General features: G+C 31.4%; 2 protein-coding genes across 2 annotated transcripts; one reads left to right on the top strand and one right to left on the bottom strand.

Annotated features, from left to right (window-relative positions):
• Nucleotides 1–2,622: 2,622 nt before the first annotated feature.
• On the bottom strand, nucleotides 2,623–5,326 carry LOC125064589 (CSC1-like protein 2). The gene has a single exon (XM_047671715.1). It carries the CDS (start codon nucleotides 5,093–5,095, stop codon nucleotides 2,855–2,857), a length of 2,241 nt encoding a protein of 746 aa, XP_047527671.1. The 5' UTR covers nucleotides 5,096–5,326; the 3' UTR covers nucleotides 2,623–2,854.
• A 613-nt stretch (nucleotides 5,327–5,939) lies between these two features.
• LOC125066629 (scm-like with four MBT domains protein 2) lies at nucleotides 5,940–13,234 on the top strand. Its single transcript, XM_047674801.1, has 7 exons — nucleotides 5,940–6,136; nucleotides 8,756–9,166; nucleotides 9,396–9,518; nucleotides 9,620–9,748; nucleotides 9,960–10,825; nucleotides 12,135–12,310; nucleotides 12,396–13,234. Exons 1-7 carry the CDS (start codon nucleotides 6,065–6,067, stop codon nucleotides 13,232–13,234), a joined length of 2,616 nt encoding a protein of 871 aa, XP_047530757.1. The 5' UTR covers nucleotides 5,940–6,064.
• The last annotated feature ends 82 nt before the right edge of the window (nucleotides 13,235–13,316 follow it).

The raw sequence follows: 13,316 nt of genomic DNA, 5'->3' as shown, positions 1-13,316 counted from the left end.
ATTAATACCGGTTCTAATGCGTTCCCGATTATATCGAAATATATCTATATAATCTAACTTTGATCGAAACGCAAACGGATCGCTGTTATGATAGGAAAACGGGTGAACGGAAACGATAAAGTTTCGAATCAATTACGATAAAATGATAATTTTTTAATAGAATTGGCGACCAGCAAAGAGATTCCCGAGATGTTTCATTACGCAGATGACACGTGATGCGTATTTTACATATAATATAAAACTTATAACGAAAAATTACACAACTTCGTTTTAAAGCATAATTTCAATAATTTTTTTTAAGTCTCCAGTTCATAAGTCTCTAATTAAAGCTGGGTGGTGTATTTCCAATATGGTACTTATCATATAGATATATTATTTACTGGCTATATTACAACAATGCTGAATGCTAAAATTTATAATTTAACAAGTTATAAAGTACCTACTAGTTGTCGCCCACACTTTTCTTGCGTTTGGTTGTCAGGTGTGGATTTAAATAAGTAGCCGTGAAAGGACGAGAGACAGATAGAGTTACTTTCGTATTTATAATATTAGTATAGATGTATCTAAGCAAATAATCATTAATTGAATATGGGACATATATTGTTGCAGCGTTGTAAAAAATATGTTATTTGAGTACCTAGCAAACGAGTAGGTACAACAATGAAAATTTATTTACTAGTATTTACATATTCTGCATAGTTTTAACGCGATGACACATAGCAAACTTGAATCATGCTATCAAGTATCTTTCTCAATTAATATAATTATACACGATCCACTTTATAACCCATTCCAAACAAGATGTCGATAAAGCGTCGACATTCAAAACAATGTCATGGACACCCAAAGCGAGCAAACACTTAGCCTTTTAGAGGTTTCATATCCAACTCGTAGGCGTCCTAAGCACGTTATTCTAGACGATAAATCTCAGCACTTATACATCCAACCCATCAGTGCTGCCAGGGCTAGGAGGGCTAAAAGTATAAACATTTCTATAAAAAAATATTTAGTTGGCCGATGACACAAATGTTGGAAAAACATTCAATATAAGTAGGTATGTAAAAATTAGTATTAATCAAGCAATACTAGTAAATTAATAAGCAGCTTTAGTTTCCTCTTATATATTTATTGATCAAATACGAGCTTACGTCAACATCTATTTTTGTATTATTCATTCAAGAAAAACTGGTTTTTCGAGACAATAAAAGGAATATGTTCTATAATCAACGCATTGGTCTTCCTTTCTATGATGGACAGCGATATCTCGAAAACGGCTTGACCAATTTTAATTAGAATAAATTATTACCTACATCTCAAAAGTAGGTATATAAATTTATTAGAATTAAGAAATTTATAAAAATAAATTAGTTGAAGCTTCAACGGATAATGCTAGCCATAAATAATTTAAAAAGCAAAATCGATCCGTAGTAATAATAAACAGTATCTATGATATGATAAATTGTATTTTAATTAATATCTGTAAATATAAATTGAGTAATGTCTCAATTGTCAATTTTTATGAGAAAAAAAAACATGCACAAAGATTTGAACATATATGATTCATGAAAATACTACAGAAAAAAATATATAATGGAAATGGTTTTGTTTGTTGAGATAAAAACATTTCAATATTATTTGCAGAATTGTACTATATTATTAATTTCTTCCTTCTAACTCAATGTTCAAATTCCAATTCAACACAATACAATAGATAAGCATTATCTAACAAATACATAGTTCCTACATTAAGTTAAAAAACAGGTACAAATAATTTCGCGGTGAAAACCAGTTCAGTTAACGTAACATATTTACGAATTCAATATTGCACAATGGTTTCGAATTGATTGCACTTGTATAAAATATTATATTCTAAATTAAAAGTTCTTTGTTATTATCTGCAGTTACGATAAAAATATTCCTTTAAAGCTATCAGGTTTCTTTATTCATTGGTATGGTTTCTAGATAATTAAATTATTTAAAAGTATTTTTTTTTTAAAACAGAACATGTTCTAATAGGTTTTATGTTAAACAAATAATCACGGCCAACAGAAGTTTCATTATGAAAAAGTATTTATAAAATAATAAAAATTATTAAATTATTATTTTATAAACATTTATAAGTAGCCTCATTATATTATAAAGTAAATTTTAATTATTTTAAAATTAAAATGGAATAAGTTTTATTAATTGACCTATAAAATTATTTTCAATTGATTACGTCATTATTATAATGTTTATCATTTATTGGACTAACATATTAAAATTACTAAGTACCAATGATTAAAATGATAAAGCGGATCTGCGCACACGTCATGTATAACAACATGAAACCACAATTTTGAACATAAACATTATCATTTATTTTGTAAAATTTAACTACATAAATGTACATCAATGGAACAAAAACAATTGAACATGACAATATCTGTGAACAAAATCAAGTGTTCGAAATTAGACAGCCATTAAAATCACAATATTAAAGTTTATTATTTACATATAAATATGCCATAATGTGACAATTAAACTAAATAAATTAGCGTTGAATTCATGTTATCAGAACGTTTGGACGCTAAACAAAAATTTTGCTTGTGAGTTGTATAACAAAGCAAAAATAAGTAATAAATATATGAATAAGGCAACGAATTATAAGAGTAAAGTTAATACAGATTCCTTCAAAATATCCTAAGGACTAGGAATATATTATAATATAAAAATATTGCATTAGTAACATACCTATTTACATTGCTATAAATACTTTTCTTTTGTCAATATCAAAACCGCGATCGATATCTAAAGATATTCTTTTATCTCTTGATATGACTTTGCCAAACATTAATTTATTAAGCCAAACAATCTATATGTTTATAGGGTCTGGATTGTAAGATAGATTAACGACTGGTGATGACGCGCCATAATCTGGTGTCGAAGGCGATGAAGTGGGCGGAGAATCCAGCGGCTTAGTTAAAACCGGAGCAACGTACTCCGAAAACCTCATACTAGATTCCTCTTGGAGAGGCGCTGGAGGTGTGCAGCTAGGAAATGGACTTAGTAATAGGAATGTCCCAAAAGCAACAATTGAAGCCATTATCAAGATTATCGTTCGGGCCTCAAAACCTGCTCGCAGGCCAGCCCAAGCCGCCATACTTATCAGCAAAAGCAACACTGAAACTCGAATTAATCTAACAGCAGTTGCATGAATTCGCCCGCCGCCAACCCCGCTCATATCGCACGGTCCATAGGCAAAATACAAATTATGCTTGTCGCCAATGTGTTTGAACAAGAAGTAGATAAGCCCAAACGGTGCTATCAAAGGGCAGGCCAAACTGTAGACCATAGTTATAGAGAAAATTGCCAAACTCCAAGCATAGTGCACTCCGAAAGGGAACTCATACAAAATAGCTTTCTTGACATAACTCTTCTCAGCTTTCGATTTTGACTGTAATAAATACCAGACATATAGAAATAACTCAGGGAATCGTATAAGTTCGAGCGCAGTACCTATGAAGCCAGAGGTAATTACGTAATTAACAAACAGTGCACCCTTATCTGGAAGAAAAACACAGTCCCAGCGCATTGTATCATTTTCATGGTGCAATGCCCACGCCATGAATGCTTCAGCACTAGCAAGTCCTAATGATGGTAAAATCAAAGTCATAAGTAGAAGAAACATTACTGTTTTTGTCATTATAGAATAATTTTGCTGGGATTTGGTCCAATGTGAAAGGAATTTGTCCGAGAAGGCCACAATTGCCGGCATCACAGCTGCCATGGTCCACAGAAGTAATGTGGGAAGAAACTCGAAGATTAAACTACTGACTCTATTTAGAGTTTCTGGTTTAGCGATTGATGTATTTATGAGATTAACAACAAAAGCAGGTGTCGTTAGGAAGAAAAGGACAATAAACAGAATAAAGTTGATAATAATTGCCTTAACATACCAGACACCAGGCTGCACACACAAATTCTCCCAAATAATGTCTGATGGGTTGGTGGCATGTTGAAGAACCCACCCACGGTGTAAGCTGAAGTGATTAATAACATGTTCAGCTAATTGATACGAGGGCAAAGTTAGAAAAGCTATACCTAAGGGATCATTCAGTACAATAGCTTTACATCTAATTGCTTCATCTTTTAATCGTTTTTCTTCATTAGTGTAATATTCTAGAGCATCCAATTCTGGCCCGCATAATGTTGGTTTAACTGTTATTCGCTTCCCAGTTTTCCTGAAGTATGTATCAGTATAAATAAGGGCTTCTGTCACCATTTCTTTCTTTTCCTGTACTTCATTTAATTTATTTATATTATAAGCAAGGCGCAAATCAACAATTTGAATATGTGGGAAGTTATGTGTAAAGTATGCCCTTATTGTTGCCTCATTTCTGTCAGCTTTTGATATGTTTGTGATCATAATTGTTCCTGTCATAGATGTAGGTACTGGTTTTCTTCCTGTACATCTTCTCATAATCAATACAGAGATTGGTAGAAACATAATACTTATCAAAGTATGTACCCACAACCAATAGGACCTACCATTGATATTGGATAATGTTGTACGACTGAATGTACTGGCATCGAGTTGTGCTGACCCTTGGAAATTAATCGGAAGAATTATTCCAATGGAGACCACAGTGACAATAAACATAAGCGTTATTGCATGTCTCTGGAAGGACAGATAGTGAACAGCATCTGGTCCACACTTGGCAAGTACTTGCTCGCGAGTAAGACGAAATACAGCAGGCAGCCAAGTGAAAAATCCTTCATCGATATTTAACGACTCATCGGCACTTCTTCGTCTCTCCACTAATGCGTCATTATCTCCACCTCGGTAGAATAAATTTGTCCAGCGACTTTTAGAACGCTGCACTAAAGCCATCCGTCCATAATTCCATGCGGTGCGTCGTAACACGGTAAATAATAGAATTAAACAGCTCCACGATATCAAGTTTAGTATCAAGGTCTGTGGTATACCATTGTACGCACCAGTAATTATCACATTCTGCGACGGATTTAGAAGCATACAACCCTCATCATCGGTTCCGTTTGAGGTATTTGAAGATAAAGAAACAAGTATACTGCTTGGTGTAAAGCGATCCATTGTTGATGTCGCAACACAATTCGTAAAGAGAAAGTATTCACATAATTAAATTACCAAATTAATTTTACTTTGACTCATTTGATCACGCACACTTTCCAGCTGTTTTAATATTATGATAAAATCACGATTAGGTGTTGTTTCGGTCACAAAAAGTCTAGCGTTTATAGATTTGTATTGACTATTGTATGATTTGTATGAAAATTGAAAAGTTTATGACTTGATTGACTTGATGAAATAGTTATCATTCGTTCTTACATTCCGTCATCATAACGTCATACATGATACAAACGTACAGACTATAACTCCAATCTACTCTATACATGAATAATGTAACGATGTTATATCAACACTACACGTTCGATAAATTTCGACTCAAAGTTTAATATTTTAATATAATTTATAATGCAATAAGATGCATTTGTAATAAAATATTTGCTATGGATTTTTTTTGTGTATTGATAGCAATTTTTTAGCAATAATATTTTAAGTTCATATATATTTAGCTAGATCTAGATATCATATGAAGTGTATGAGTTTATGTAATATATAAAATCAATAGTACTATATAAATATGTTTAAAAAAAATGTGTTAAATGACTACATAGAAATTGATATTTAGTCGTGTTTTCAAAACATGTTTGTAATATACGATATGTACCCAACATTTTGTATATTTATTTATAAATATTAATTAATATAAACTAGTTCATATTACATATCTGAATAGAACGATAAATCAGAGGTCTCAGATCTGTATTTTTTACCCAATACAATATATACATGCGTCAAACTCAAAGATTGAGAACAAAAATATAGTTGTGGGTGATTATGAATTTCAATTTCATTCAGTGAACTGAAATTTAAGGGGAGGGGAGTTAAGTTCGTTTCGGGCTTTTGAGTAATTTTATTTATTTTAAAATATAATTAGTTTAATGAGATCAACGTTCGCCTTATTTATTAGTAAAAGTTATGGAGTTCGATTGGAACAATTATTTAGAAGATACTAAAAGTATTGCTGTCCCTGAAGAATTATTTTCTCATGTAAGTAGCGACTTTTAACTACTCTTTAATGTTGTATAATGATAAAAATAGTTTTATTTAAAATTCTTATTGTTGAAGTTGGGTTAAAGTAAAATATATTAATGAGATAAATTTAATTGATAACAAAAGCTTTTTTATAAAAAAATAGAAATATATTTATAAAAAACATTAACATCATCGCAACTTATAAAGGCCATTTAAACCTATATATAGATTTTAGTTACGGAAAAAAGAAAGATACATACTTTGATTGCGATATATTTTTATTTATTGTTGTAGAAATTTATTGTTATTAACTTAAATATTATTTATGAATTAAACCATATGCTAAGAATACACAGAACAGACACGAATTGTGCCACATTGTCGTAATGAAATATAATTGCCTAATTAAGTAAGTACCTTAATTTTATCTTTTTAATGTTGTTATTTAAATTAATCATAATATGAAATAAATAGTAATTTCACTGTAGCAATTAATTGTAATATTTCCATGAATTACTGGATTTTATAATTTTGCCTAAGAAAATTTAAGAAACCTTCATATTTAAGTTTATTTTATAAAGATATAAAAACTTAAATATGAATATCTGCAAATATTAATTTTTTACTAAAAATATTTAAATAATGTACCACAATTTATATGTGTATGATGAAGGTACAATTTAATGGTGTAGATCAAATACCATTTATTTATGCAAACCGGTGAATGTTTCAATTATTAAATAAAATTTCCTGTTATAATATATATTTAAAAAATATATAATATCTCATAAACTCTCACATCATCCTGTTATTTACTCATTTGGTTCAAAATATTGTCTTGTATTATGTATATATATATACATATTGCCTGGACCCATTCCACATACAAACTACCGGGTTCAAACTAAACCATAAGGAGAAAAATTGAAACACACAAAAAAAACATCAAAATTGGTCAAGTTGTTTAGGGGTTCAGTGAGATACACACATCAGAAGAATTATATATAATATATATAATAAATTTAAGTTTAAATAAGTAAATGGTCAGTTCATTCAGTCATTTGTTATATTTAAAATATTAACTTGATGTGGTAATTGATAACAGTTTATATAAAAATGGATATTATAATTAGTACTTAGGTTTATTTTAAATATCAAACTATGAAATTTTAAATGAAGCAGGTTCTTTAATAATGCCATGTGGTTTTATTGAATGTAATAATTACAGCACTGACAACGAGGCTTATGTATTTATTCTATCATGGAATCCGTTTCATTCTATAATGATACCAGTCTATAAGGTTTTATGATTAAAATCTTATCCAAAAAAATTGTAAAATGGATTAATTAATCTTATATGTAAAGTTAAGACCTGTAAATGTGTTAGTACTGGGCTGAAGTCTCTTCTCTTTATAAGAAGAAAGTTTGGAGATAATTCCACTATGCTGCTCCAATGCTGTTTTTTTATAAATGTGACAGTTTTTCTTTTATATATATAAAGGTAAAAGTTTCCTGCACACTGGTTTTCTTCTCCACCGAGCATGAGTCAGTAGTCTAAACCAGTGTGATGTAATTAGAATGCTTCCTACAAATATAACATTAACTGGTCATTAATATTTTAAAAGTACATTTGGGTTTATCCTTGTGACCGAAAAAGAAATATCTTCTGCTAATATTTCTTTTCCTCTGCCATACCTCTCATACTTTGGCAATGATATGAAATTGGCCCTTTAATGAGATAGGCCGTAACATGTTAACATAACTTCTTGAAGTATTAAAAAATAATATAGCATAGTTTTTTATATGCTCAAGATTTATTTGAATAATAATTTGACCTTCTATGAAATGTGTACAATGCTAATTTCAAGGTGACTTTATTAGAATGAGTACTAATAGTTTTTGCCATCATAATGTATTTATAATTAATACATTTATTGTACATAGAAATGTCTGTCCGACTACTGCTTTGCATTATGTTTACCCAGTATAGAGAGTGCTTTAATAAAATAACTGTTAACAAATTTTATATCTACTGAAATTTAATTTGCTGTATCTGAAATGAGTTACCTTAAACAATGAATAGTTTTTAATGTTTTCATTTTGTTTTTTAATTTATTTAGACGATATTATTATTTTTTGGGCCCTGCAAAATTCTTTTATTGATGTATAAATTAATTGGTTTTTATTTTTAAAAGCACCTAACTCATTTTGTAACCTGCAATTTTTTTTAATTTAATATTTCACGTAAAGCATTTGTTTGGTTTGTCATTATTTCGTCTTTAATGTATAATAAATTTCCGAAAAATGACCACAACACGAAAATATTCTTGACCTAATAATAAAAGATGTCAAGGATGAATACTTTTATGTTACGACACGGCATTCGTGGATAGGTTTAGGTATTCAATTATTAAATGTATTTAATTTTCGTCCTAAATATATCTTAAAAAATTGTGACTTTTTTTTGTAAGACTTATTATTTCTACGTAACAAATTGAAATGTAGAAATGAGACCAGAAATAAGTTGATCAACTTATTTCAAGTATTTTTTTACTCGATTCTTACAGAATACATTAGTATATAGTTAGGTATGGTACGAGTAGTTTGAGAAGTAATAAAAAAATATTCTTATAGGTCGAAGCGAGTCTCAACAATGGCATCAAGCAAGGCATGCTTCTGGAAGTTTGTCATAAAAATAATCCGGACGTATACTGGATAGCCGATATCACCATGGTTTGTGGCCATCTCCTCAGAATTAAGTTTATAGGCGCCGAAACAGACTTCTGGTGTGATATATCCACCACAAAAGTTCACCCATTAGGCTGGTGCGGAAAATATGACGAGTTGGTCGAACCCCCAGATGAGATAAACGATAGATGTGGAGACACGATCATTGAAATAATGAAGAAAGCTCTTTTGGTCGGTAAATCGGTATCAATTGAGGCACTTAATAATAAAGGATTGTCCCCAATTGATAGAATTAAAGTGGGGATGAAAGTGGAAATTCAGAATGTTATTGATCCTTATAGATATTGGATAGCGACAGTGAGTATTAAAATAATCATATCGATATTGAAAAATAATTACTGAGTAATTGTAGACCAAATACACAATAACATGATTATAAAAAAATAAACGTTATATTTACAGTTGAAAATATAGGCTCTATTTTATTAGATACTACAGATTTATATATGATTCTTTAAAAAAGTTATAAAGTGTTTCCATAAAAGTATTAAAAATGTAACAGGATTTTAATATTGAAATATTTCAGGTTCGCGAAAATGTCGGCGGGCGTCTCCTATTACGCTACGACGGTGCAGACGAGGACTTGCAACAATTTTGGATATTTTTTTGCAATCCTCGACTAAGTAGTTTTGGCTTTGTCACAAACAAGGTTATTATTTAAATATCTTGAAACTTTTACATGTTTAATTGATTCCGTTGTTTGTTGTTACATTATTACCGTAAATTTTAAGACATTAATTATTGTTCTAGGGTTCTCCGTGGCAGTTTAAATATCCGGGCAAAGTGAATAAATTCTCGTGTAAAAATAAACTTAGTGCTCAATTGAGACAAAGCGCCGAAGAATCTATCAAGGAACCGACACCGGCTGATTTGTTTCAGGTGAGGTCGTCGTGAATCGTTTGCAGTTAAATTGGTTTTAGTAAAAAAATTTATAAACTCGTTAATTTAAGCCTGTTATCGAAATCGTAGAGGAAAATAACACTTCAGTTCAGGAAAATTATTTTAATGTATCGATAAAAAAGGAATGTATTAAATTTTCAAGGTTATCAATGTATTTGTATATTAATACTTCATTTTGAATACTCAACAGCCAAATCCAACATTAGAAGCTCACAGCTTCGCCACGGGTATGAAATTAGAAGCACTAAGTCCACTAGACATGAACACGTTCTGTCCAGCAACTGTTACCAAAATCTTCAATAACTTACAATTTTTGGTCGTAATCGATGACCATATCGATGATTACGAAGACACCAAAATGGCATGGATGTGTGACAATATGCATCCCTACATATACCCCATAGGCTGGGCACAGAGAAACAAACTCGAGCTGAAACCACCCAAAAAATGGACAGAAGGGGCATTTGATTGGGAAGAATATCTTTCGATGACTGCATCTGTTCCTGCACCGGATTACTGTTTTGGTAACAAGGATCTCTTAAAAGGTATCGATGTTAATATGAAATTGGAAGCTGCAAACCCTCTTAACCACGAAGAAATACATGTGGCGACAGTCGAGTCCATAGTAGAGCATATGTTATATGTCGAACTCCTGCCAATCGGAGAGAAATATTGGTTCTCTCAAGATAGTGATCTCCTTTTCCCCGTGGGATGGTGTGACAGCAATAATTATGAGCTGCACATACCTGACATGAATCCGAAAGAACCACCAAAACCGATAGAAGAACCGAAAACTATTAAAGAAGATTTAAAATCGACTGAAGAATGGTGCGATCGAATATTCTTTAACTACAAATGTTATGCAGGGCCATCGATAAGTCGAAACAAGTTGTCCCAACTACCGAAGGCCGTCGGTCCCGGACCGCTGCTGCTCGTGTTAAAAGAAGTGCTAAACAAGATAATATCGGCTTCTTACAAACCGGCGAAGTTACTAAAAGATTGGGAAACTGAAGGACCGCCGGAAGAAGGCATGAGACTTGAAATGTTGAGAGCGAAGTAAGTAGTATTTTATTATTATTTTTTAAAAAATATTTTATGATATGTTTATATATTTTTAGATTTTATTCACATTTTTACAAAAAAATATATATTACAATTCAAAACTATCAGATGTACTATATGGATTTCTGACTTGAAAGTACGTGATATGTAGGGATCAGCTACAGATATAATGTATGTACAAATAAAATGGTTAAATTTCCTTAATATTAACTAAACTTAAAAAGCTCGCAAGGTTGTGAAGGTTATATATATGTATATTTGGTTTTCAGTTTATAATTTTTTTTTGCAATTTTTTGTAAGTCTTTTAGATAACGATTACTGAGACAAATAAGGTTATAATGCAACTCCAATAAGGCCACAAGACGTATTCGCCTGAAAACCATACATATTAGTCAGTCAATTGATATAATCTTTATTCAAGTAGGTTGTTAGTTTTACTTGGTTTTGTGCAATCCCGTCTGGGTTAATATTATCATAATAGTCCACCGCCAAACGCAATACTTAATCAGTTGTTATCCGGTTGGAAAGTTGAGTAAGGCAGTATAACTACAGGGACATAACATCTTAATTCCTAGGATTGGCAGCGCATTGGTCATGTTTAATATTTCTTATAGCGCCAAAGCATTGAACGTGGCCCATTTGCCCGTCAGCCTATAGATTTAAAAAAAAAAAGTAAAGTAAAAGTAAAAAAATAAAGTAAGTACTAAGTGAATCATAATTTTACAATATAACTATTATGCAAATCTAGCATCGTTAAGTAGATTATACCAAAAAGTAACGGCGAGAAATCCAATAGTTACTTCTTGTCATTCTTATTCACGAATTTAAACTTTTTTTAAATATTGTAATGTCTTAGAATTTCACAATGTGTATGTTATTCAAAACACTGTGATAATATGATGGTACAGCCATAATGTAGATACAGAATAATAATAATAAGACTACCTACTAGGTAACTGTTAACCGTCGTATTTAAGGCATTTCTGTCGGCAACCCTACTTACATCAGCAACCCATATTAAGTACATGCATTAGTCCTATATCTAAAATTAAATTTATCTATCCTGCAGGAAAATTAACTTTTATTAATAATTATGATCTATATATAATTAAATATATATGTATCAATATTTTTTTATTTAAATAGCTATAATTCTTATGCGGAAACTGTCTTGATTTTTTTTATTTACGTATATAATGTTTTTGACTGTTTTGTAATGAAATGAATGTCATCATCATGGCTATAAATTATTTTTAATAGAACTTTAATAATTAGTTATTTTAAATGATGTAATTATTTTTAGACTAAAAACCAGACCCTACCACGCCTACGTCCCGATAGTGACGTCATCGGACCAGGTGGAGTCGTTTTGTCGCGACGTGTGCGTAAAGCTACAAGCCTGCCCTAGCCTGTTTGGTCCCGTCGAATATCCAGAGCAGTGCCCAAACATGTGCCAGCAAGTTGAAAAGTCTACATTCCGTAAGTATTGCTACTTATTTAAATATGTATGTTGTGTTGTTGTGTATTATTAATAAAAAATAAATTTATGTTATTTATATTTTAGATAATGGGACGGAACGTCGCGGTAGACCAAAAGGCAGTGTGAACGGTAGAAAGAAAAAGAAAAAGGTAGCTCCGGAAAAAAGAGAGAAAGAACAACCTCCACAAGAAGTTGAGAGCAATAGAGATGGTGAATCTGTTGAGAGTGAACACAGTGCAGGGTCTACGCCGCCTTCAGAATCGGGAACTAGGCCAAACTCACCTGACAGTGTGTCGGATTATAAGAGAAGCACTAGAAGAAAACGTGAAATTAAAAGCAATTACCCGAAAATGGAAATGAAAACACGAGGTGCAAAATTACCGAATTTTGCACTACAAATGAAAGAAGCGCATTGGAACAAGAAAGATGTTGAAACTATTTATAGTAACTCTTGCGTATCTAAGAAACAAAACAACGCAGACAGCGATACAGAAAATGAGACTAATGAAAGCAGTTGTAATTCGAGGGATGCCAAAAATATTTCGGACGTTTCGGATTCGGAAGAGCCAGAGCTAAAGAAACTAAAATTTAGTACAAATGACCCTCTACCGTCGGATAATAAAATGTTTGAAAAACACACGGCCATGACTTGGATTAAAGGGAAGGGAAAATTAGCTCGGAATCCCCTGGATTGGTCTGTTGACGATGTATATGATTATTTAAGTAGTACTGATGACTGCAAACTAATTGCTGACAAGATGAAGCAAGAAGAAATCGACGGACAGGCCTTTATAATGCTTGATCTACCAATTATAACACATTTTTTGCATATGAAAAAGGAATTTGCAATGCAATTGTGCAAGCACATAACTATGGTTAGGTGGTATTACATTGTTAATTTCGAAGAGAATGGTGAAACGTGATAATTTTGTTCCTGTATTATGTTATCTAGTCCTCAATAAATTAATTGAATAATTACATGTAATATATTGAATATAATATTCC

This window comes from Vanessa atalanta, chromosome 1 (genome assembly GCF_905147765.1).
Source record: "Vanessa atalanta chromosome 1, ilVanAtal1.2, whole genome shotgun sequence".
Taxonomy (NCBI): domain Eukaryota; kingdom Metazoa; phylum Arthropoda; class Insecta; order Lepidoptera; family Nymphalidae; genus Vanessa; species Vanessa atalanta.
The sequence above is the reverse complement of the archived record's forward strand: the minus strand, read 5'-3'. Positions and strand labels throughout refer to the sequence as shown.